This window comes from Salmo salar, chromosome 26, assembly GCF_965601325.2.
Source record: "Salmo salar chromosome 26, fSalSal1, whole genome shotgun sequence".
NCBI lineage: Eukaryota > Metazoa > Chordata > Actinopteri > Salmoniformes > Salmonidae > Salmo > Salmo salar.
In genome coordinates, this window is record NC_138316.1 from 46,299,856 (window position 1) to 46,324,474 (window position 24,619).

Consider the following 24,619-nt stretch of genomic DNA (forward strand, 5'->3'; position numbering starts at 1 on the left):
GATATATATGTTGAAGAGGGTGAGGCTCAAGCTGCATCCCTGTCTCACTCCACAGCCCTGTGGAAAGAAGTCAATTTTAACCACACGCTTGTTGTTTGTGTATATGGATTTTATAATGTATGTTTTTCCCCAACACCTCTTTCCATCAATTTGTATAACTGCAGTTATTCTGCAATTACTGCGTCCAAAATACCACAGTCGACTGCAGATACTGCACTTTTATTGCAGTTTCAAAACGGCAATCTTTTTGGTAAGGGTTAAATGATAAAATAACACAATGATTTCCATTAACGTATTAATCTGATACATGTTTACATGCACCTTATTTCATAGCGCTCATCTGCCGCCATCAGGTGGATACTCAACGCAGTTAATCGTGCATTTCTGTGTGGTGCTGAACTGGGTTACTACATCTGCAAAAGCGCTAATCTGTCACTTCCGGTTCGTCTTCAACCAAAGAAATGGCGGACATGGACGAACTGTTCGGGAGTGATGGGGACAGTGACAACGAACAAAGAGGTGAAGTTAGCCATCAAAATGCTGTTCAGAAAAGTTAGCTAAATACGTCTAAAGATACGCTAGATGAATAGCTTCATGCAGTTACAGCTAGCAAGCTAGCTAATGTGATCTAGCTAAGGCCGGTTGGCTGATGCTAGCTAGCTAAGCTAACGTTAAGTAGCTAACAAGTAGCTAACGTTAGTAAAGAGGACCTTTGAGAATATCCATCAACAACCTAACCAGAACCAAAATAGCCAATACATACTTGGTCCAGTACATTAACGTTAGCTAGCTAACCAACCAAGCTCTCCATAGGGCGTGCGTGCGTAGCTAACGTTGGTATTTGTGTTTATTTCACATGCATGTACATTTCCCCTCTGCTGAAAGCTAACATGACAGTGTGTGTGTGTGCAGTGGTCTCAGCAGTGGCGTCTGGCTCTGGTTCAGGTTCTGAATCTGAGCCGGAGATGCCCAGGTCCCGTTCCCATAGTAACGCCTCAGGCAGCGACAGCGGGAGAGATGATGATGGACAAGAAGGGGGAAAGCCCAACACCAAGGTGAGGTCCAGTTCTTTCAGTACATACACACACAGGAAACACTCTTAGCCTCAATAATGACATGGTATAACTCTATGAACCAGGAGCTGTTTGGGGATGACAGTGAAGAGGAACGCCATAGTCGACACAGCGACAACCAATCAAACCTGTCAGAACGCTCAGGAAACCAGTCGGACGCCAGCATGCACTCGGAGCCCGAGGACAATGACCAGTCAGACGCGGAGCAGCACAGTGGGTCGGAGAGAGGGCACCGGGAGGAAGAGGAGGAAGATGGAGATCGAAGGTCAGAGGCAGGCAGTCCAGTATCGGGGGCGGGGAGCCCCAGGTCTGGGAGGGGCAGTGCTCGCTCTGAGAAGAGGTGAGGAGGAATGATTATGGAATGGTTTTATATAGGCTAGTGCTTTTTCACCTGGTATTAAAAGCACTTTGAGTGAAAACAAATTTCATTGGAATGTACGTAATGCATAATAACTTGTTTTCCCGCCAGTATCCATAGCGACCCCGGCACCCCCCATTCGGCGCCCGGCACCCCCCACTCGGCCCCCCAGTCTGTTCCCGGCACCCCCCAGTCTGTTCCCGGCACCCCCCTGTCAGACCCCGGCACCCCCCTGTCAGACCCCGGCACCCCCCTGTCAGACCCCGGCACCCCCCACTCAGGGCCCGGAACCCCCCACTCAGGGCCCGGAACCCCCCACTCAGATGGGGAGGGGTCAGGCAAGGAGAACCAATCAGATGATGAAAAGTGGGGAGGAGGGGCTAAGAGTGACCAATCAGAGGATGAGGAGGAGAAGAAGCGGCACCAATCGGACGAAGAGCGAGAGATTTCTGATGAGGACGGGGCGGGGCACAGGAGCAGGAAGAAGTCAGGTATTGAAGAAAGTGTGTGTGTGTGGTCTGAAGGAGCTTCCTCTAGCCACTCACTAGATCAGCCTTGGAGTTTGAAAAGAAAACTGTTGCAACCTTCAGCAACATCTGCTTTACTATTGTATTAATGTACCGCTACTCTATCAGGCTTTATCAATATGATATTGTTGTATCACATCCTATATGCCATTGTTTGCTGCTGTGCCCTTGAACAAGGCACTTAACCCCCCACAACAGCAGCTCCCTGGAAACCCAGTCTGGCAGCCCCCCTTACCTCTAAAAAACCTCTATACAGTGCATTCTGAAAGTATCCAGACCCCTTAGCTTTTTCCACATTTTGTTACGTTACAGCCTTATTCTAAAATGGATTAAATCATTTTCCGTCATCAATCTACACGCAATATCCCATAATGACAAAGCAAAAACTGAAATATCACATTTACATAAGTATTCAGACCCTTTACTTAGTACTTTGTCGAAGCACCGTTAGCAGCGATTACAGCCATGAGTCTTCTTGGGTATGACGCTACAAGCTTGTCACACCTGTATTTGGGGAGGTTCTCCCATTCTTCTCTGCAGATCCTCTCAAGCTCTGTCAGGTTGGATGGAGAGCATCGCTGCACACTTTTTTCAGGTCTCTCCAGAGATGTTGGATCGGGTTCAAGTCCGGGCTCTGGCTGGGCCTCTCAAAGACATTCAGAGACTTGTCCCGAAGTCACTCCTGCGTTGTCTTGGCTGTGGGCTTAGGGTCGTTGTCCTGTTGGAAGGTGAACCTTCGCCCCAGGCTGAGGTCCTGAGCACTTTGGAGCAGGTTTTCATCAAGGGATTCTCTGTACTTTGCTCCATTCATCTTTCCCTCGATCCTGACTAGTCTCCCAGTCCCTGCCGCTGAAAGACATCCCCACAGCATGATGCTGCCACCACCATGCTTCACCGTAGGGATGATGCCAGGTTTCATCCAGACGTGACACTTGGCATTCAGGCCAAAGAGTTCAATCTTGGTTTCATCAAACCAGAGAATATTGTTTCTCATGGTCTGAATGTCCTTTACGTGCCTTTTGGCAAACTCCAAGTGGGCTGTCATGTGCCTTTTACTGAGGAGTGGCTTCTGTCTGGTTACTCTACCATAAGGGCCTGACTGGTGAAGTGCTGTAGAGTTGGTTGTCCTTATGGAAGGTTCTCCAATCTCCACAGAGGAACTCTGGAGCTCTGTCAGAGTGACCATCAGGTTCTTGGTCACCTCCCTGACCAAGGCCCTTCTCCCCCGACTGCTCAGTTTGTCCGGGCGGTCAGCTCTAGGAAGAGTCTTGGTGGTTCCAAACTTCTTCCACTTAAGAATGATGGAGGCCACTGTGTTCTTGGGGACCTTAAATACTTCAGAAATGTTTTTGGTACCCTTCCCCAGATCTGTACCTCGATACAATCCTGTCAAAATAATTGAATCAATTTTACAATAAGACTGTAACGTAACAAAATGTGTAAAAAGTCAAGGGGTCTGAATACATTCAGAATGCACTGTATGTGTCTTTTCAGGGGGGGGGTGGGTTAAAAGGGAAGTAACATTTCGATTGGACCTTGTGTGCAATTAACCAGTAAAATGATCTTAAATCTTTGTTTGAGCAATGACTGGAAGTCTACAGGAGAATTCTAATAATTAAATGATGTGTGTGTGCTTCAGAGTCTGCGAAGGGCAGTGACAGCGAGGATGACTTCGTCGGACGGAAGAACAAGAAGATGGCGTCTGCCTCAGACTCTGACAGCGACGTTGGAGCCAAGAAGAAGATGGCGTCTGCCTCAGACTCTGACAGCGACGTTGGAGCCAAGAAGAAGATGGCGTCTGCCTCAGACTCTGACAGCGACGTTGGAGCCAAGAAGAAGTTGGCGGCTTCTGCCTCAGACTCTGACAGCGACGTTGGAGCCAAGAAGAAGATGGCGTCTGCCTCAGACTCTGACAGCGACGTTGGAGCCAAGAAGAAGGGAAAAGGTAAACCTAGATCTGAGGGCTGGTTGCAACAATAACTTTCCCAAAAATCCTTGGTTTTCCAGAAATCCTGGTTGGAGGATTCCGGATTTCCTGCTTATCCCCGCCTGAATCCGTGAGTCTTCCAACCGGGTCCTGTATGTGGTCTCCTCAACGCATACTGGAAGTGAAGATCCAAGGTTCCTCCCGGGGTCGGCTTGGCCACTATATATCATATATACCAGGGATCATCAACTAGGAAAAAAAATGATTCAGTGGGTGTTCCGGCAGGGCTCCGGAACATAATTAGAAATAATTTGTAGGCTGCAAATTGACCACAAAAAACCCAAACAGATACAATATTTGACTACAACATAATCATTTGTATGTATAATGCATGGGAATACTTTGGAACTGATTTTCCAAAATTAAAATCACTTGGAGCTGATTTCCTGGTGTTTTTAGTCTTATGTTTAAAAAAAATTATAATTTGCTCAACTTGGGGGGCCAAATAAAAACCATTTGGCCTGTGGGCCGCCATTTGAGGAACCCTGATATATACCGTGTACCGGGGTATTTGGAAATAGCCACAGGATGGGTTTGCAATACCGTTGTAACTATCTCATTTATTTAATATATTAGAATATTTGTAGCTACTTTTTATGTTATGAAATACAGTACCTGCAGTCAACTTGTGCAATACGTTTGGTGATCTGCTTTATCTCCTGTCACATTATTTTACATTATGAAGCTTATCGGCAGTCCCCAGTTACGTGGTGAGACCAGAGCCTTGAGTCACTCACTGTTGTGCAGCATGAGCCAGAAAATGTAGTTACACACATTTGACAGCTAAATATCTCATCACTATTAAGTGGACTGTCTAAAAGGTGCTAAATGCTCTGCAGTTGTGCATTTGGTTTGCTAATTTAGTAGCTAGGTATCTAGCTAAGTGGTTAGTTTCTTCCAAAATCAAGCGTTGCTTGGTAACAGCAGAGAATCCCCCTTGCTGTCTAATATTTGTTTTGTGCATGCAGCAAACTGTGAGTAGCATTTTTGAGTTACTTTTATAACGTTATGAGCTGAGATGTCTGTTCTGCAAATAGTTTGTCAGAGACTATAAAATGTTCGCAATGCGCTCGTTAGCATTTAGCTAGCATTCACTATGGGATTTCACATGTGCTTATTAGCATTGGTAACCTCCATATTGCAGAGGCTTAGTGGGGTTTGATAATAGCGCCCCTTGTGTTCAGTGCCGGTATTACTGAATATCCCAGGATGGCACAAGGTCGGTATGACAGTCTGGATACCACCCAAGTCTACTCCGATGCACTTTGAGAAGGAGGAGTCAGGGTATAATCCCTCCATGTTCAACTCCTACCTGTTACGGGTCAAAGGTTAGGGGTCAGGACTCATCTCGATCTCTTCCTCAGGCAAGAAGCCAGCAGCAGACGACCTGTTTGGAGAGGCAGACGACATCTCATCAGACAGTGATGCTGAGAAACCCCCCACTCCAGGACAACCCCTGGTGAGACATACTTTACCCCCCCCCCCCACTCCAGGACAACCCCTGGTGACACATACTTTACCCCCCCCACTCCAGGACAACCCCTGGTGAGACATACTTTACCCCCCCACTCCAGGACAACCCCTGGTGAGACATACTTTACCCCCCCACTCCAGGATAACCCCTGGTGAGACAAACTTTACCCCCCCACTCCAGGACAACCCCTGGTGAGACATACTTTACCCCCCCACTCCAGGACAACCCCTGGTGAGACATACTTTACCCCCCCACTCCAGGACAACCCCTGGTGACACATACTTTCCCCCCCCCCCCCCACTCCAGGACAACCCCTGGTGAGACATACTTTACCCCCCCACTCCAGGACAACCCCTGGTGAGACATACTTTACCCCCCCACTCCAGGACAACCCCTGGTGAGACATACTTTACCTCTGCATGTTACAAGAACTAATAATGAAGGGTCTCTGTGTGTTTCTCTCCCCAGGACCAAGAGGATGGTATGGAAGGGGAGCAGGCTGAGGAGGAGCCCGTCCCAGAGACTCGTATCGAGGTGGAGATTCCTAAAGTCAGCACTGATCTAGGATCAGATCTCTACTTCGTCAAACTACCCAACTTCCTCTCTGTTGAGCCCAGGTTAGACTCACCCCAGCTGGTCCCAGTTCACTTCCTGTCCCCCCCTCCCTAACCCTGACCCTAACCATTCCATGTTTTCAGATCTGAAGGGTCTGGATAGGTAGAAGCAGTGTCTTCACTCTGAACTGTGTGTATGATGTGATGTGTGTGTTCCTCTGTTCAGACCCTTTGACTCCCAGTACTATGAAGATGAGTTTGAGGATGAGGAGATGTTGGATGAAGAGGGACGGACCAGGCTCAAACTGAAGGTGTGTGTGTGCCCTGTGTTTGTGCTCAGTTCCTGCGCTGTGTGATGGGACGGTGATGTGACGGTGTTGTGTGTGTGTGTGTGATGGGACGGTGTTGTGTGTGTGTGTGATGGGACGGTGTTGTGTGTGTGATGGGACGGTGACGTGTGTGATGGGACGGTGATGGGACGGTGATGTGTGTGATGGGACGGTGATGGGACGGTGTTGTGTGTGATGGGACGGTGATGTGACGGTGTTGTGTGTGATGGGACTGTGATGTGACGGTGTTGTGTGTGATGGGACTGTGATGTGACGGTGTTGTGTGTGTGATGTGACGGTGTTGTGTGTGATGTGACGGTGTTGTGTGTGATGTGACGGTGTTGTGTGTGATGGGACGGTGATGTGTGTGATGGGACGGTGATGTGACGGTGTTGTGTGTGTGTGATGGGACGGTGATGTGACGGTGTTGTGTGTGTGTGTGTGTGTGTGATGGGACGGTGTTGTGTGTGTGTGTGATGGGACAGTGTTGTGTGTGTGTGTGTGATGGGACGGTGTGTGTGTGTGTGTGATGGGACGGTGTGTGTGTGTGTGTGATGGGACGGTGTGTGTGTGTGTGTGATGGGACGGTGTTGTGTGTGTGTGATGGGACGGTGTTGTGTGTGTGTGTGATGGGACGGTGTTGTGTGTGTGTGATGGGACGGTGTTGTGTGTGTGTGATGGGACGGTGTTGTGTGTGTGTGTGTGTGTGTGTGTGATGGGACGGTGTTGTGTGTGTGTGTGTGTGTGTGTGTGATGGGACGGTGTTGTGTGTGTGTGTGTGTGTGTGTGATGGGACGGTGTTGTGTGTGTGTGATGGGACGGTGTTGTGTGTGTGTGTGATGGGACGGTGTTGTGTGTGTGTGATGGGACGGTGTTGTGTGTGTGTGTGTGATGGGACGGTGTTGTGTGTGTGTGTGTGATGGGACGGTGTTGTGTGTGTGATGGGACGGTGTTGTGTGTGATGGGACGGTGTTGTGTGTGTGTGTGTGTGATGGGACGGGGTGTGTGTGTGGGCGGTGTGTGTGTGTGATGGGACGGTGTTGTGTGTGTGATGGGACGGTGTTGTGTGTGTGATGGGACGGTGTTGTGTGTGTGATGGGACGGTGTTGTGTGTGTGATGGGACGGTGTTGTGTGTGTGATGGGACGGTGTTGTGTGTGTGATGGGACGGTGTTGTGTGTGTGATGGGACGGTGATGTGACAGTGTTGTGTGTGTGTGTGATGGGACAGTGATGTGACGGTGTTGTGTGTGATGGGACGGTGTGTGTGTGTGTGAGATGGGACGGTGTTGTTTGTGATGGGACGGTGATGTGTGTGATGGGACAGTGATGTGATGGTGTTGTGTGTGATGGGACAGTGATGTGACATTTACATTTAAGGCATTTAGCAGACGCCCTTATCCAGAGCGACTTACAAATTGGTGCAATTCACCTTATGATATCCAGTGGAACAACCACTTTACAATAGTGCATCTAAATCTTTTAAGGGGGGGGGGTTAGAAGGATTACTTTATCCTATCCTAGGTATTCCTTAAAGAGGTGGGGTTTCAGGTGTCTCCGGAAGGTGGTGATTGACTCCGCTGTCCTGGCGTCGTGAGGGAGCTTGTTCCACCATTGGGGTGCCAGAGCAGCGAACAGTTTTGACTGGGCTGAGCGGGAACTGTGCTTCTGCAGAGGTAGGGAGGCGAGCGGGCCAGAGGTGGATGAACGCAGTGCCCTTGTTTGGGTGTAGGGCCTGATCAGAGCCTGAAGGTACGGAGGTGCCGTTCCCCTCACAGCTCCGTATGCAAGCACCATGGTCTTGTAGCGGATGCGAGCTTCAACTGGAAGCCAGTGGAGAGATCGGAGGAGCGGGGTGACGTGAGAGAACTTGGGAAGGTTGAACACCAGACGGGCTGCGGCGTTCTGGATGAGTTGTAGGGGTTTAATGGCACAGGCAGGGAGCCCAGCCAACAGCGAGTTGCAGTAATCCAGACGGGAGATGACAAGTGCCTGGATTAGGACCTGCGCCGCTTCCTGTGTGAGGCAGGGTCGTACTCTGCGAATGTTGTAGAGCATGAACCTACAGGATCGGGTCACCGCCTTGATGTTAGTGGAGAACGACAGGGTGTTGTCCAGGGTCACGCCAAGGTTCTTAGCACTCTGGGAGGAGGACACAAGGGAGTTGTCAACCGTGATGGCGAGATCATGGAACGGGCAGTCCTTCCCCGGGAGGAAGAGCAGCTCCGTCTTGCCGAGGTTCAGCTTGAGGTGGTGATCCGTCATCCACACTGATATGTCTGACAGACATGCAGAGATGCGATTCGCCGCCTGGTTATCAGAAGGGGGAAAGGAGAAGATTAATTGTGTGTTGTCTGCATAGCAATGATAGTAGAGACCATGTGAGGATATGACAGAGCCAAGTAACTTGGTGTATAGCGAGAATAGGAGAGGGCCTAGAACAGAGCCCTGGGGGACACCAGTGGTGAGAGCGCATGATGCGGAGACAGATTCTCGCCACGCCACCTGGTAGGAGCGACCTGTCAGGTAGGACGCAATCCAAGCGTGGGCCGTGCCAGAGATGCCCAACTCGGAGAGGGTGGAGAGGAGGATCTGATGGTTCACAGTATCAAAGGCAGCAGATAGGTCTAGAAGGATGAGAGCAGAGGAGAGAGAGTTAGCTTTAGCAGTGCGGAGAGCCTCCGTGACACAGAGAAGAGCAGTCTCAGTTGAATGCCCAGTCTTGAAACCTGACTGATTAGGATCAAGAAGGTCATTCTGAGAGAGATAGCAGGAGAGCTGGCCAAGGACGGCACGTTCAAGAGTTTTGGAGAGAAAAGAAAGAAGGGATACTGGTCTGTAGTTGTTGACATCGGAGGGATCGAGTGTAGGTTTTTTCAGAAGGGGTGCAACTCTCGCTCTCTTGAAGACGGAAGGGACGTAGCCAGCGGTCAAGGATGAGTTGATGAGCGAGGTGAGGTAGGGGAGAAGGTCTCCGGAAATGGTCTGGAGAAGAGAGGAGGGGATAGGGTCAAGCGGGCAGGTTGTTGGGCGGCCGGCCGTCACAAGACGCGAGATTTCATCTGGAGAGAGAGGGGAGAAAGAGGTCAAAGCACAGGGTAGGGCAATGTGAGCAGGACCAGCGGTGTCGTTTGACTTAGCAAACGAGGATCGGATGTCGTCGACCTTCTTTTCAAAATGGTTGACGAAGTCATCCGCAGAGAGGGGAGGGGGAGGAGGATTCAGGAGGGAGGAGAAGGTGGCAAAGAGCTTCCTAGGGTTAGAGGCAGATGCTTGGAATTTAGAGTGGTAGAAAGTGGCTTTAGCAGCAGAGACAGAAGAGGAAAATGTAGAGAGGAGGGAGTGAAAGGATGCCAGGTCCGCAGGGAGGCGAGTTTTCCTCCATTTCCGCTCGGCTGCCCGGAGCCCTGTTCTGTGAGCTCGCAGTGAGTCGTCAAGCCACGGAGCAGGAGGGGAGGACCGAGCCGGCCGGGAGGATAGGGGACATAGAGAATCAAAGGATGCAGAGAGGAGGGTTGAGGAGTTGGAATCAGGAGATAGGTTGGAGAAGGTTTGAGCAGAGGGAAGAGATGATAGGATGGAAGAGGAGAGAGTAGTGGGAGAGAGAGAGCGAAGGTTGGGACGGCGCAATACCATCCGAGTAGGGGCAGAGTGAGAAGTGTTGGATGAGAGCGAGAGGGAAAAGGATACAAGGTAGTGGTCAGAGACTTGGAGGGGAGTTGCAATGAGATTAGTGGAAGAACAGCATCTAGTAAAGATGAGGTCAAGCGTATTGCCTGCCTTGTGAGTAGGGGGGGAAGGTGAGAGGGTGAGGTCAAAAGAGGAGAGGAGTGGAAAGAAGGAGGCAGAGAGGAATGAGTCAAAGGTAGACGTGGGGAGGTTAAAGTCACCCAGAACTGTGAGAGGTGAGCCATCCTCAGGAAAGGAACTTATAAAGGCATCAAGCTCATTGATGAACTCTCCAAGGGAACCTGGAGGGCGATAAATGATAAGGATGTTAACCTGTTAGGGCTAGGGGGCAGTATTGACACGGCTGGATAAAAAACGTACCTGATTTAATCTGGTTACTACTCCTGCCCAGTAACTAGAATATGCATATAATTATTGGCTTTGGATAGAAAACACCCTAAAGTTTTTAAAACTGTTTGAATGGTGTCTGTGAGTATAACAGAACTCCTATGGCAGGCCAAAACCTGAGAAGATTTCAAGCAGGAAGTGTCCTGTCTGAGAAGTAGTGTTTCATCTTGGCTCTTTTTATTGAAGACTCAGGATCTGTGCAATAACGTGACACTTCCTACGTCTTCCATAGGGTCTCAGAGCCCGGGAAAAAGTTGAACGATATCGAGGCAGGCTCTGGCTGAAACACTTTATCGCTTTTGGCAAGTGGCCACTCAGAGTACTATGGGCTTAGGCGCGTGCCCGCTTCGACCGAATGGTTTCTTTTCCTTTGTCTGTTTATCTAAACGCAGATTCCCGGTCGGAATATTATCGCTTTTTTATGAGAAAAATGGCATAAAAATTGATTTTAAACAGCGGTTGACATGCTTCGAAGTACGGTAATGGAATATTTAGAATTCTTTTGTCACGAATTGCGCCATGCTCGTCACCCTTATTTACCCTTTAGGATAGTGTCTAGAATGCACGAACAAAACGCCGCTGTTTGGATATAACGATGGATTATTTTGGACCAAACCAACATTTGTTATTGAAGTAGAAGTCCTGGGAGTGCATTCTGACGAAGACAACAAAGGTAATAACATTTTTCTTATAGTAAATCTGACTTTGATGAGTGCTAAACTTGCTGGGTGTCTAAATAGCTAGCCCTGTGATGCCGGGCTATCTACTGAGAATATTGCAAAATGTGCTTTCACCGAAAAGCTATTTTAAAATCGGACATATCGAGTGCATAGAGGAGTTCTGTATCTATAATTCTTAAAATAATTGTTGTGCTTTTTGTGAACGTTTATCGTGAGTAATTTAGTAAATTCACCGGCAGTGTTCGGTGGGAATGCTAGTCACATGCTAGTCACATGCTAATGTAAAAAGCTGTTTTTTGATATAAATATGAACTTGATTGAACAAAACATGCATGTATTGTATAACATAATGTCCTAGGGTTGTCATCTGATGAAGATCATCAAAGGTTAGTGCTGCATTTAGCTGTGGTTTGGGTTTATGTGACATTATATGCTAGCTTGAAAAATGGGTGTCTGATTATTTCTGGCTGGGTACTCTGCTGACATAATCTAATGTTTTGCTTTCGTTGTAGAGCCTTTTTGAAATCGGACAGTGTGGTTAGATTAACGAGAGTCTTATCTTTAAAATGGTGTAAAATAGTCATATTTTTGAAAAATTGAAGTAATATCATATCTAAGGTATTTGAATAACGCGCCAAAGGATTCAACTTGCTGTTGAGTAGGTGGGACGCAAGCGTCCCACCTAGCCCATAGAGGTTAAGCTTGAAAGGGCTGGTAACTGTGACAGCATGGAATTCAAATGAGGAGATAGACAGATGTGTCAGGGGAGAAAGAGAGAATGTCCACTTGGGAGATATGAGGATTCCAGTGCCACCACCCCGCTGGCCAGATGCTCTCGGGGTATGCGAGAACACGTGGTCAGACGAGGAGAGAGCAGTAGGAGTAGCAGTGTTTTCTGTGGTAATCCATGTTTCCGTCAGCGCCAAGAAGTCGAGGGACTGGAGGGTAGCATAGGCTGAGATGAACTTTGCCTTGTTGGCCGCAGACCGGCAGTTCCAGAGGCTGCCGGAGACCTGGAACTCCACGTGGGTCGTGCGCGCTGGGACCACCAGGTTAGAGTGGCAGCGGCCACGCGGTGTGAAGCGTTTGTATGGCCTGTGCAGAGAGGAGAGAACAGGGATAGACAGACACATAGTAGACAAGCTACAGAAGAGGCTACGCTAATACAAAGGAGATTGGAATGACAAGTGGACTACACGTCTCGAATGTTCAGAAAGTGAAGCTTACGTTGCAAAAATCTTATTGACTAAAATGACTAAAATGATACAGTACTGCTGGCTGGTGGAGTAGGCTAGCTAGCAGTGGCTGCGTTGTTGACTTTGTTTGAACGTGTAGCTGGCTAGGTAACCTCGATAGTTTCAGTACTACACCTTATCATGATACAAAAGCAACTATGTAGCTAGCTAACATAGCACTACTCAAGACGTTCCTTTAATGTATGGTGTTGTGTGTGATGGGACGGTGTTGTGTGTGATGGGACGGTGTTGTGTGTGATGGGACGGTGTTGTGTGTGATGGGACGGTGTTGTGTGTGTGTGATGGGACGGTGTTGTGTGTGTGATGGGACGGTGTTGTGTGTGTGACGGTGTTGTGTGTGCGTGTGTGTGTGTGTTGTGTGTGATGGGACGGTGTTGTGTGTGTGTGATGGGACGGTGTTGTTTGTGTGATGTGTGTGATGGGACGGTGTTGTGTGTGTGATGGGACGGTGTTGTGTGTGTGTGATGGGACGGTGTTGTGTGTGTGTGTGTGATGAGACGGTGTTGTGTGTGTGTGTGTGATGAGACGGTGTTGTGTGTGTGTGTGTGATGGGACGGTGTTGTGTGTGTGTGATGGGACGGTGTTGTGTGTGTGTGATGGGACGGTGTTGTGTGTGTGATGGGACGGTGTTGTGTGTGTGACGGTGTTGTGTGTGCGTGTGTGTGTGTGTGTGTTGTGTGTGATGGGACGGTGTTGTGTGTGTGTGATGGGACGGTGTTGTTTGTGTGATGTGTGTGATGGGACGGTGTTGTGTGTGTGATGGGACGGTGTTGTGTGTGTGTGATGGGACGGTGTTGTGTGTGTGTGTGTGATGGGACGGTGTTGTGTGTGTGTGATGGGACGGTGTTGTGTGTGTGTGATGGGACGGTGTTGTGTGTGTGTGTGTGATGAGACGGTGTTGTGTGTGTGTGTGTGATGAGACGGTGTTGTGTGTGTGTGTGTGTGATGAGACGGTGTTGTGTGTGTGTGTGTGATGGGACGGTGTTGTGTGTGTGTGATGGGACGGTGTTGTGTGTGTGTGATGGGACGGTGTTGTGTGTGTGTGATGGGACGGTGTTGTGTGTGTGTGATGGGACGGTGTTGTGTGTGTGTGATGGGACGGTGTTGTGTGTGTGTGATGGGACGGTGTTGTGTGTGTGTGATGGGACGGTGTTGTGTGTGTGTGTGTGATGGGACGGTGTTGTGTGTGTGTGTGTGTGATGGGACGGTGTTGTGTGTGTGTGATGGGACGGTGTTGTGTGTGTGATGGGACGGTGTTGTGTGTGTGATGGGACGGTGTTGTGTGTGTGATGGGACGGTGTTGTGTGTGTGTGTGATGGGACGGTGTTGTGTGTGTGTGTGATGGGACGGTGTTGTGTGTGTGTGTGATGGGACGGTGTTGTGTGTGTGTGTGATGGGACGGTGTTGTGTGTGTGTGTGTGATGGGACGGTGTTGTGTGTGTGTGTGTGATGGGACGGTGTTGTGTGTGTGTGTGATGGGACGGTGTTGTGTGTGTGTGTGTGATGGGACGGTGTTGTGTGTGTGTGTGTGATGGGACGGTGTTGTGTGTGTGTGTGATGGGACGGTGTTGTGTGTGTGTGTGATGGGACGGTGTTGTGTGTGTGTGATGGGACGGTGTTGTGTGTGTGTGATGGGACGGTGTTGTGTGTGTGTGATGGGACGGTGTTGTGTGTGTGTGATGGGACGGTGTTGTGTGTGTGTGTGTGATGGGACGGTGTTGTGTGTGTGTGTGTGATGGGACGGTGTTGTGTGTGTGTGTGTGTGATGGGACGGTGTTGTGTGTGTGTGTGTGTGTGATGGGACGGTGTTGTGTGTGTGTGTGTGTGTGATGGGACGGTGTTGTGTGTGTGTGTGTGTGTGTGATGGGACGGTGTTGTGTGTGTGTGATGGGACGGTGTTGTGTGTGTGTGTGATGGGACGGTGTTGTGTGTGTGTGTGATGGGACGGTGTTGTGTGTGTGTGTGATGGGACGGTGTTGTGTGTGTGTGTGTGTGTGTGATGGGACGGTGTTGTGTGTGTGTGTGTGATGGGACGGTGTTGTGTGTGTGTGATGGGACGGTGTTGTGTGTGTGTGTGATGGGACGGTGTTGTGTGTGTGTGTGATGGGACGGTGTTGTGTGTGTGTGTGTGTGATGGGACGGTGTTGTGTGTGTGATGGGACGGTGTTGTGTGTGTGATGGGACGGTGTTGTGTGTGTGTGTGATGGGACGGTGTTGTGTGTGTGTGTGATGGGACGGTGTTGTGTGTGTGTGTGATGGGACGGTGTTGTGTGTGTGTGTGTGTGATGGGACGGTGTTGTGTGTGTGTGTGTGATGGGACGGTGTTGTGTGTGTGTGTGTGTGATGGGACGGTGTTGTGTGTGTGTGATGTGACAGTGTTGTGTGTGTGATGGGACGGTGTTGTATGTGTGTGTGATGGGACGGTGTTGTGTGTGTGTGTGATGGGACGGTGTTGTGTGTGTGTGTGATGGGACGGTGTTGTATGTGTGTGTGATGGGACGGTGTTGTGTGTGTGTGATGGGACGGTGTTCTGTGTTCAGGTGGAGAATACTATCCGGTGGAGAGCCAAGAAAGACGAGGAGGGGAACGAGAGCAGAGAGAGTAATGCCCGCATCGTCAAGTGGTCTGATGGCAGGTCAGCATACACACACACACACACACACACACACACACACACACACACACCGCAAGATCCTCAGAGGGCTAGATGAAGAGGAGTAACGCTGGACAGCTGATGAAGAGGAGTAACGCTGGACAGCTGATGAAGAGGAGTAACGCTGGACTCCTGATGAAGAGGAGTAACGCTGGACAGCTGATGAAGAGTAACGCTGGACAGCTGATGAAGAGGAGTAACGCTGGACTCCTGATGAAGAAGAGTAACGCTGGACAGCTGATGAAGAGGAGTAACGCTGGACAGCTGATGGAGAGGAGTAACGCTGGACAGCTGATGGAGAGGAGTAACGCTGGACAGCTGATGGAGAGGAGTAACGCTGGACAGCTGATGGAGAGGAGTAACGCTGGACAGCTGATGGAGAGGAGTAACGCTGGACAGCTGATGGAGAGGAGTAACGCTGGACAGCTGATGGAGAGGAGTAACGCTGGACAGCTGATGGAGAGGAGTAACGCTGGACAGCTGATGGAGAGGAGTAACGCTGGACAGCTGATGGAGAGGAGTAACGCTGGACAGCTGATGGAGAGGAGTAACGCTGGACTCCTGATGAAGAGTAGTAACGCTGGACTCCTGATGAAGAGGAGTAACGCTGGACTCCTGATGATTGTGCTTGAATGAATGAATAATTAATACATTGATTTGACCATGGGAAATGTGTGTTTATGTGTGTTTACGTGTGTATGTATCTGTGGAAGTGTTTTGTCTCCACAGCATGTCTCTCCACCTGGGTAACGAGGTGTTTGATGTGTTCTGTCTCCACTGCATGTCTCTCCACCTGGGTAGCGAGGTGTTTGATGTGTTCTGTCTCCACAGCATGTCTCTCCACCTGGGTAACGAGGTGTTTGATGTGTTCTGTCTCCACAGCATGTCTCTCCACCTGGGTAACGAGGTGTTTGATGTGTTCTGTCTCCACAGCATGTCTCTCCACCTGGGTAACGAGGTGTTTGATGTGTTCTGTCTCCACAGCATGTCTCTCCACCTGGGTAACGAGGTGTTTGATGTGTTCTGTCTCCACAGCATGTCTCTCCACCTGGGTAACGAGGTGTTTGATGTGTATAAAGCTCCTCTCCAAGGAGACCACAACCACCTGTTCATCAGACAAGGGACTGGACTACAGGGACAGGCTGTGTTCAAGACCAAACTCACCTTCAGGTAACACTGTCTATACACACACACACACACACACACACACACACACACACACACACACACACACACACACACACACACACACACACACACACACACACCTTGCCCTTTGTCTGAGCCCCAACTCAAAGCTCTGAAAGACATCATGCACCGATACAGGAACACCTTCTGTCCAGATGGACTAGTGAACAACAACACAGTATCTAAGCTGAGCTCCGTCCAGATGGAATAGTGAACAACAACACAGTATCTAAGCTGAGCTCCGTCCAGATGGAATAGTGAACAACACAGTATCTAAGCTGAGCTCCGTCCAGATGGAATAGTGAACAACACAGTATCTAAGCTGAGCTCCGTCCAGATGGAATAGTGAACAACACAGTATCTAAGCTGAGCTCCGTCCAGATGGAATAGTGAACAACACAGTATCTAAGCTGAGCTCCGTCCAGATGGACTAGTGAACAACAACACAGTATCTAAGCTGAGCTTCGTCCAGATGGAATAGTGAACAACAACACAGTATCTATGCTGAGCTCCGTCCAGATGGACTAGTGAACAACACAGTATCTAAGCTGAGCTCCGTCCAGATGGACTAGTGAACAACAACACAGTATCTAAGCTGAGCTCCGTCCAGATGGACTAGTGAACAACAACACAGTATCTAAGCTGAGCTCCGTCCAGATGGAATAGTGAACAACAACACAGTATCTAAGCTGAGCTCCGTCCAGATGGAATAGTGAACAACAACACAGTATCTAAGCTGAGCTTCGTCCAGATGGACTAGTGAATAACAACACAGTATCTAAGCTGAGCTCTGTCCAGATGGAATAGTGAACAACAACACAGTATCTAAGCTGAGCTTCGTCCAGATGGACTAGTGAATAACAACAACACAGTATCTAAGCTGAGCTCCGTCCAGATGGACTAGTGAACAACAACACAGTATCTAAGCTGAGCTCCGTCCAGATGGACTAGTGAACAACACAGTATCTAAGCTGAGCTCCGTCCAGATGGAATAGTGAACAACAACACAGTATCTAAGCTGAGCTCCGTCCAGATGGAATAGTGAACAACAACACAGTATCTAAGCTGAGCTTCGTCCAGATGGACTAGTGAATAACAACACAGTATCTAAGCTGAGCTCTGTCCAGATGGAATAGTGAACAACAACACAGTATCTAAGCTGAGCTTCGTCCAGATGGACTAGTGAATAACAACAACACAGTATCTAAGCTGAGCTCCGTCCAGATGGAATAGTGAACAACAACACAGTATCTAAGCTGAGCTTCGTCCAGATGGACTAGTGAATAACAACACAGTATCTAAGCTGAGCTCCGTCCAGATGGAATAGTGAACAACAACACAGTATCTAAGCTGAGCTTCGTCCAGATGGACTAGTGAATAACAACACAGTATCTAAGCTGAGCTCTGTCCAGATGGAATAGTGAACAACAACACAGTATCTAAGCTGAGCTTCGTCCAGATGGAATAGTGAACAACAACACAGTATCTAAGCTGAGCTCCGTCCAGATGGAATAGTGAACAACAACACAGTATCTAAGCTGAGCTCCGTCCAGATGGAATAGTGAACAACAACACAGTATCTAAGCTGAGCTTCGTCCAGATGGACTAGTGAATAACAACACAGTATCTAAGCTGAGCTTCATCCAGATGGACTAGTGAATAACAACACAGTATCTAAGCTGAGCTCTGTCCAGATGGAATAGTGAACAACAACACAGTATCTAAGCTGAGCTTCATCCAGATGGACTAGTGAACAACAACACAGTATCTAAGCTGAGCTTCGTCCAGATGGACTAGTGAATAACAACAACACAGTATCTAAGCTGAGCTCCGTCCAGATGGAATAGTGAACAACAACACAGTATCTAAGCTGAGCTTCGTCCAGATGGAATAGTGAACAACACAGTATCTAAGCTGAGCTCCGTCCAGATGGAATAGTGAACAACAACACAGTATCTAAGCTGAGCTTCATCCAGATGGACTAGTGAATAACAACAACACAGTATCTAAGCTGAGCTCCGTCCAAACACGTCTTATCTGAGAGATCAGAACAGAGTGGGTTACTGTCTACCTTTAGCCAAGCTGCTTACAGTAAAAGTATTAGAATAGAACGGGGCTTGTTTTGGAAATCGTGTGGCTCAGTTGGTAGAGCATGGTGTTGGCAACGCCAGGGTTGTGGGTTCGATTCCCATGGGGGACCAGTATGGAAAAAAATTTATGCATTCACTACTGTAAGTTGCTCTGGATAAGAGCGTCTGCTAAATGACTAAAATGGAAATGGAAATATTAGAATAGAACGGGACTTGTTTTGTTAAAGTACTAGAATAGAACGGGACTTGTTTTGGTAAAGTACTAGAATAGAACGGGACTTGTTTTGGTACGTTATTAGAATAGAACGGGACTTGTTTTGGTAAAGTACTAGAATAGAACGGGACTTGTTTTTGTACGTTATTAGAATAGAACGGGACTTGTTTTGGTACGTTATTAGAATAGAACGGGACTTGTTTTGGTACGTTATTAGAATAGAACGGGACTTGTTTTGGTACGTTATTAGAATAGAACGGGACTTGTTTTGGTAAAGTACTAGAATAGAACGGGACTTGTTTTGGTACGTTATTAGAATAGAACGGGACTTGTTTTGGTACGTTATTAGAATAGAACGGGACTTGTTTTGGTACGTTATTAGAATAGAACGGGACTTGTTTTGGTAAAGTACTAGAATAGAACGGGACTTGTTTTGGTAAAGTACTAGAATAGAACGGGACATGTTTTGTTAAAGTACTAGAAGGATGGGACTTGTTTTGGTAAAGTACTAGAATAGAACGGGACTTGTTTTGGTAAAGTACTAGAATACAACGGGACTTGTTTTGGTAAAGTACTAGAATACAACGGGACTTGTTTTGGTAAAGTACTAGAATACAACGGGACTTGTTTTGGTAAAGTACTAGAGTAGAACGGGACTTGTTTTGGTACGTTATTAGAATAGAACGGGACTTGTTTTGGTAAAGTATTACAATAGAACCGGACTTGTTTTTGTACGTTATTAGAATAGAACGGGACTTGTTTTGGTAAAGTACTAGAATAGAACGGGACTTGTTTTGGTAAAGTACTAGAATAGAACGGGACTTGTTTTGGTAAAGTACTAGAATAGAACGGGACTTGTTTTGGTACGTTATTAGAATAGAACGGGACTTGTTTTGGTACGTTATTAGAATAGAACGGGACTTGTTTTGGTAAAGTACTAGAATAGAACGGGACTTGTTTTGGTACGTTATTAGAATAGAACGGGACTTGTTTTGGTAAAGTACTAGAATAGAACGGGACTTGTTTTGGTAAAGTACTAGAATAGAACGGGACTTGTTTTGGTACGTTATTAGAATAGAACGGGACTTGTTTTGGTACGTTATTAGAATAGAACGGGACTTGTTTTGGTACGTTATTAGAATAGAACGGGACTTGTTTTGGTAAAGTACTAGAATAGAACGGGACTTGTTTTTGTACGTTATTAGAATAGAACGGAACTTGTTTTGGTACGTTATTAGAATAGAACGGGACTTGTTTTGGTACGTTATTAGAATAGAACGGGACTTGTTTTGGTACGTTATTAGAATAGAACGGGACTTGTTTTGGTAAAGTACTAGAATAGAACGGGACTTGTTTTGGTACGTTATTAGAATAGAACGGGACTTGTTTTGGTACGTTATTAGAATAGAACGGGACTTGTTTTGGTACGTTATTAGAATAGAACGGGACTTGTTTTGGTAAAGTACTAGAATAGAACGGGACTTGTTTTGGTAAAGTACTAGAATAGAACGGGACATGTTTTGTTAAAGTACTAGAAGGATGGGACTTGTTTTGGTAAAGTACTAGAATAGAACGGGACTTGTTTTGGTAAAGTACTAGAATACAACGGGACTTGTTTTGGTAAAGTACTAGAATACAACGGGACTTGTTTTGGTAAAGTACTAGAATACAACGGGACTTGTTTTGGTAAAGTACTAGAATACAACGGGACTTGTTTTGGTAAAGTACTAGAGTAGAACGGGACTTGTTTTGGTACGTTATTAGAATAGAACGGGACTTGTTTTGGTAAAGTATTACAATAGAACCGGACTTGTTTTTGTACGTTATTAGAATAGAACGGGACTTGTTTTGGTAAAGTACTAGAATAGAACGGGACTTGTTTTGGTAAAGTACTAGAATAGAACGGGACTTGTTTTGGTAAAGTACTAGAATAGAACGGGACTTGTTTTGGTACGTTATTAGAATAGAACGGGACTTGTTTTGGTACGTTATTAGAATAGAACGGGACTTGTTTTGGTAAAGTACTAGAATAGAACGGGACTTGTTTTGGTACGTTATTAGAATAGAACGGGACTTGTTTTGGTAAAGTACTAGAATAGAACGGGACTTGTTTTGGTAAAGTACTAGAATAGAACGGGACTTGTTTTGGTACGTTATTAGAATAGAACGGGACTTGTTTTGGTACGTTATTAGAATAGAACGGGACTTGTTTTGGTACGTTATTAGAATAGAACGGGACTTGTTTTGGTAAAGTACTAGAATAGAACGGGACTTGTTTTGGTACGTTATTAGAATAGAACGGGACTTGTTTTGGTAAAATACTAGAATACAACGGGACTTGTTTTGGTACAGAATTCTGAGAGTCTGTTCCTCTTTCAGTCTGAAGGAATAAACATGAATATCTGATTTGAGATATAAAGCTATTATTGTGTGTTCTCTCTCCAGACCCCACTCAACGGACAGCGCCACCCACAGGAAGATGACCCTCTCTCTGGCTGACCGCTGCTCTAAGACCCAGAAGATTAGAATACTGCCCATGGCTGGACGAGACCCTGAGTCTCAACGCAACGAGATGATCAAGGTAACACACACTGGACTGTGTGGTTTCATATAGGATGTCATGTAATAAGGTTAAGAGATGTGTAATGTTGGCAGAACTACACTCAACAAAAATATTAACGCAAAAATGCAACCATTTAAAAGATTTTACCGAGTTACAGTTCATATAAGTAAAACAGTCAATGAAAATAAATTCATTAGGCCTTGATCTATGGATTTGACATGACTGGGAATACAGATATGCATCTGTTGTTCACAGATACCTTAGATAAAGAAAACCAGTCAGTATCTGGCTTGACCACCATTTGCCTCATGCAGCGTGACACATCTCCTTCACATAGAGTTGATCAGGCTGTTGATTGTGGTCTGTGGAACGTTGACCCACTCCTCTTCAATGGCTGTGTGAAGTTGCTGGATATTGGCGGGAACTGGAACACGCTGTTCTGTACGTTGATCCAGAGCATCCCAAACATGCTCAATCGGTGACATGTCTGGTGAGTATGCAGGCCATGGAAGAACTGGGACATTTTCAGCTTCCAGGAATTGTGTACAGATCCTTGCAACATGGGGCTGTGCATTATCATGCTGAAACATGAGGTGATGGCGGTGGATGAATGGCATGACAATTGCCACAGGGTCTCGTCACGGTGTCTCTGTGCATTGAAATTTCCATTGATAAAATGCAATTAGGTTCGTTGTCTGTAGCTCATGCCTGCCCATACCATAACCCCACCGCCATCATGGGGCACTCTGTTCATAACGTTGACATCAGCAAACCGCTCGCCCACACAACGCCATCTGCCCGGTACAGTTAACTTCTCCAGTGTCCCTGTTGCCATCGAAGGTGAGCATTTACCCACTGAAGTTGGTTACAACTGAACTGCAGTCAGGTCAAGACCCTGGTGAGGACGACGAGCACGCAGATGAGCTTCCCTGAGATGGTTTCTGACAGTTTGTACAGAAATTCTTCAGTTGTGCAAACCCACAGTTTCATCAGCTGTCCAGGTGGCTGGTCTCACATGATCCCACAGTTTCATCAGCTGTCTGGGTGGCTGATCTCAGACGATCCCACAGTTTCATCAGCTGTCTGGGTGGCTGGTCTCAGATGATCCCACAGTTTCATCAGCTGTCCAGGTGGCTGATCTCAGATGATCCACAGTTTCATCAGCTGTCTGGGTGGCTGGTCTCAGATGATCCCACAGTTTCATCAGCTGTCCAGGTGGCTGATCTCAGACGATCCACAGTTTCATCAGCTGTCCAGGTGGCTGATCTCAGACGATCCCACAGTTTCATCAGCTGTCTGGGTGGCTGGTCTCAGATGATCCCACAGTTTCATCAGCTGTCTGGGTGGCTGGTCTCAGATGATCCCACAGTTTCATCAGCTGTCTGGGTGGCTGATCTCAGATGATCCCACAGTTTCATCAGCTGTCCAGGTGGCTGGTCTCAGATGATCCCACAGTTTCATCAGCTGTCTGGTGGCTGGTCTCAGATGATCCCACAGGTGAAGAAACCGGATGTAGAGGTCCTGGGTTGGCGTGGTTACACAGGGTCTGGGGTTGAGGCCAGTTGGCCGTACTGCCAAATTCTCTAAAACGATGTTACAGAGGTGAGAAATTAACATAAAATTATCTGGACATTCCTGCAGTCAGCATGCCTATTGCCCGATCCCTCAACTTGAGACATCTGTGGCATTGTGTTGTGTGACAAAACTGCACATTTTAGAGTGGCCTTTTATTGGCACCAGCACAAGGTGCACCTGAGTAATGATCATGCTGTTTAATCAGCTTCTTGATATTCCACACTTGTCAGATGGATGGATTATCTTGGCAAAGGAGAAATTGTCACTAACAGGGATGTAAACAAATTTGTGGACAACATTAGAGCGAAATAAGCTTTTTGTGAATATGGAACATTTCTTGAATCATTTATATCAGCTCATTAAAAACATGGGACCAACACTTTACATGTTGCGTTTTTATATTTTTGTTCAGTATAATAACTAGTCTATAGACGAGACAGACTTTCTGTTGTTACTAGAAGCACTGACTGGGCTTCTATTGCTGATTACAGTCTCCTATATTTTCTCAGAACATTTCAAATAGACAGGACGACACCTTATCTCATTTGAGGGGTTCAAATGTTGACCCGTCTCTCCTCCTGCTCCTCCCTTCCTCTCTCCCTCCCCCTACAGAAAGAGGAGGAGCGTCTGCGTGCGTCTATCCGCCGTGAGGGCCAACAGCGGAGGATGAGAGAGAAGCAGCACCAACGAGGTCTGAGCGCCGGTTACCTGGAGCCTGATCGCTATGACGACGATGAGGAGGGGGACGAGTCGGTCAGCCTGGCCGCCATCAAGAGCAAATACAAAGGAGGAGGAGGAGGAGGACTGAGGGGTGAGGACACACACCATATCTAAACAGAGACACATCCAGGTCAAATACCAGGGCTGAGGAGACAGCGAAAGGGTTTGTATTTGCTCATGTTAATGCATTCTCTCCCTTTCTCTACACCGTCTCCCCTCCTCTCTTCCCTCCCCCTCCTCTCTTCCCTCCCCCTCCTCTCTTCCCTCCCCCTCCTCTCTTCCCTCCGCCTCCTCTCTTCCCTCCGCCTCCTCTCTTCCCTCCGCCTCCTCTCTTCCCTCCGCCTCCTCTCTTCCCTCCGCCGCCTCTCTTCCCTCCGCCTCCTCTCTTCCCTCCCCCTCCTCTTTTCCGTCCCCCTCCTCTGCTCCGTCCCCCTCCTCTGCTCCGTCCCCCTCCTCTGCTCCGTCCCCCTCCTCTGCTCCGTCCCCCTCCTCTGCTCCGTCCCCCTCCTCTGCTCCGTCCCCCTCCTCTCTTCCCTCCCCCTCCTCTGCTCCCTCCCCCTCCTCTCTTCCGTCCCCCTCCTCTCTTCCGTCCCCCCCTCTCTTCCGTCCCTCTCCTCCCTCCATATAGAGGAGCGTGCTAGGATCTACTCGTCTGACAGTGATGAGGGTTCTGATGATGATAAAGCCCAGAGACTGCTCAAGGCCAAGAAACTAGACTCTGATGAGGTGAGACACACACACACACACACACACACACACACACACACACACACACACACAGGTGTTAGTACAGTGAGAGAATGGAGAGATGAGTTGTGACAGAGGGTGCAGTCCTATGATCTACCAGCAGAAGACAGTGTGAATCACTACATATAGGAATCTAGTTCAGGTAACAAAGCACTTTGAGGCAGATCTGAAGTGAGTCAAATCACATTTTTCCTCTCTCTCCCCCCTCCCTCTTTCTCCCCCCCACTCTCTCCTCTCTCTGTAGGAAGGGGAGAGTTCAGGGAAGAGGAAGGCTGAGGAGGATGACGAGGAGGAGGTGGAACCCAAGAAGGCAAAGAAATACGTCATCAGCGATGAAGAGGAGGAGGAAGATGATGAATGATGTCATTTTTTTTATCATACCACTGTATTATCAGTGTTTTGTTATATCCAATGCGTCGAGATGTAGACCTAAACGTTTCATTTGTAGTTTGTATATTTTCTAATGATGACTGTGTGTGAGAGAGAGAAAGAGAGAGCTCTGTACAGCTGTAGGAATAAAGAGAAGATGAACTAGGTGTTTATCTCAATGACCAAA

The 24,619-nt window shown here is 47.7% G+C and overlaps 1 protein-coding gene and 1 non-coding gene across 2 annotated transcripts; both read left to right on the plus strand.

Moving 5' to 3' along the window:
* The first annotated feature begins 455 nt into the window (after positions 1 to 455).
* On the plus strand, positions 456 to 24,619 carry leo1 (Leo1, Paf1/RNA polymerase II complex component, homolog (S. cerevisiae)). The gene is given in 14 exon segments (NM_001173869.1): positions 456 to 519; positions 913 to 1,055; positions 1,139 to 1,413; positions 1,543 to 1,922; positions 3,598 to 3,903; positions 5,310 to 5,404; positions 5,888 to 6,036; positions 6,200 to 6,284; positions 14,854 to 14,948; positions 16,002 to 16,136; positions 20,904 to 21,039; positions 23,209 to 23,407; positions 23,945 to 24,042; positions 24,308 to 24,619. Coding segments are annotated over 14 exon segments (2,271 nt in total). The 5' UTR covers positions 456 to 461; the 3' UTR covers positions 24,425 to 24,619.
* trnaa-ggc (transfer RNA alanine (anticodon GGC)) lies at positions 18,286 to 18,355 on the plus strand. The gene has a single exon. It is a non-coding gene; the product is annotated as a tRNA-Ala (tRNA).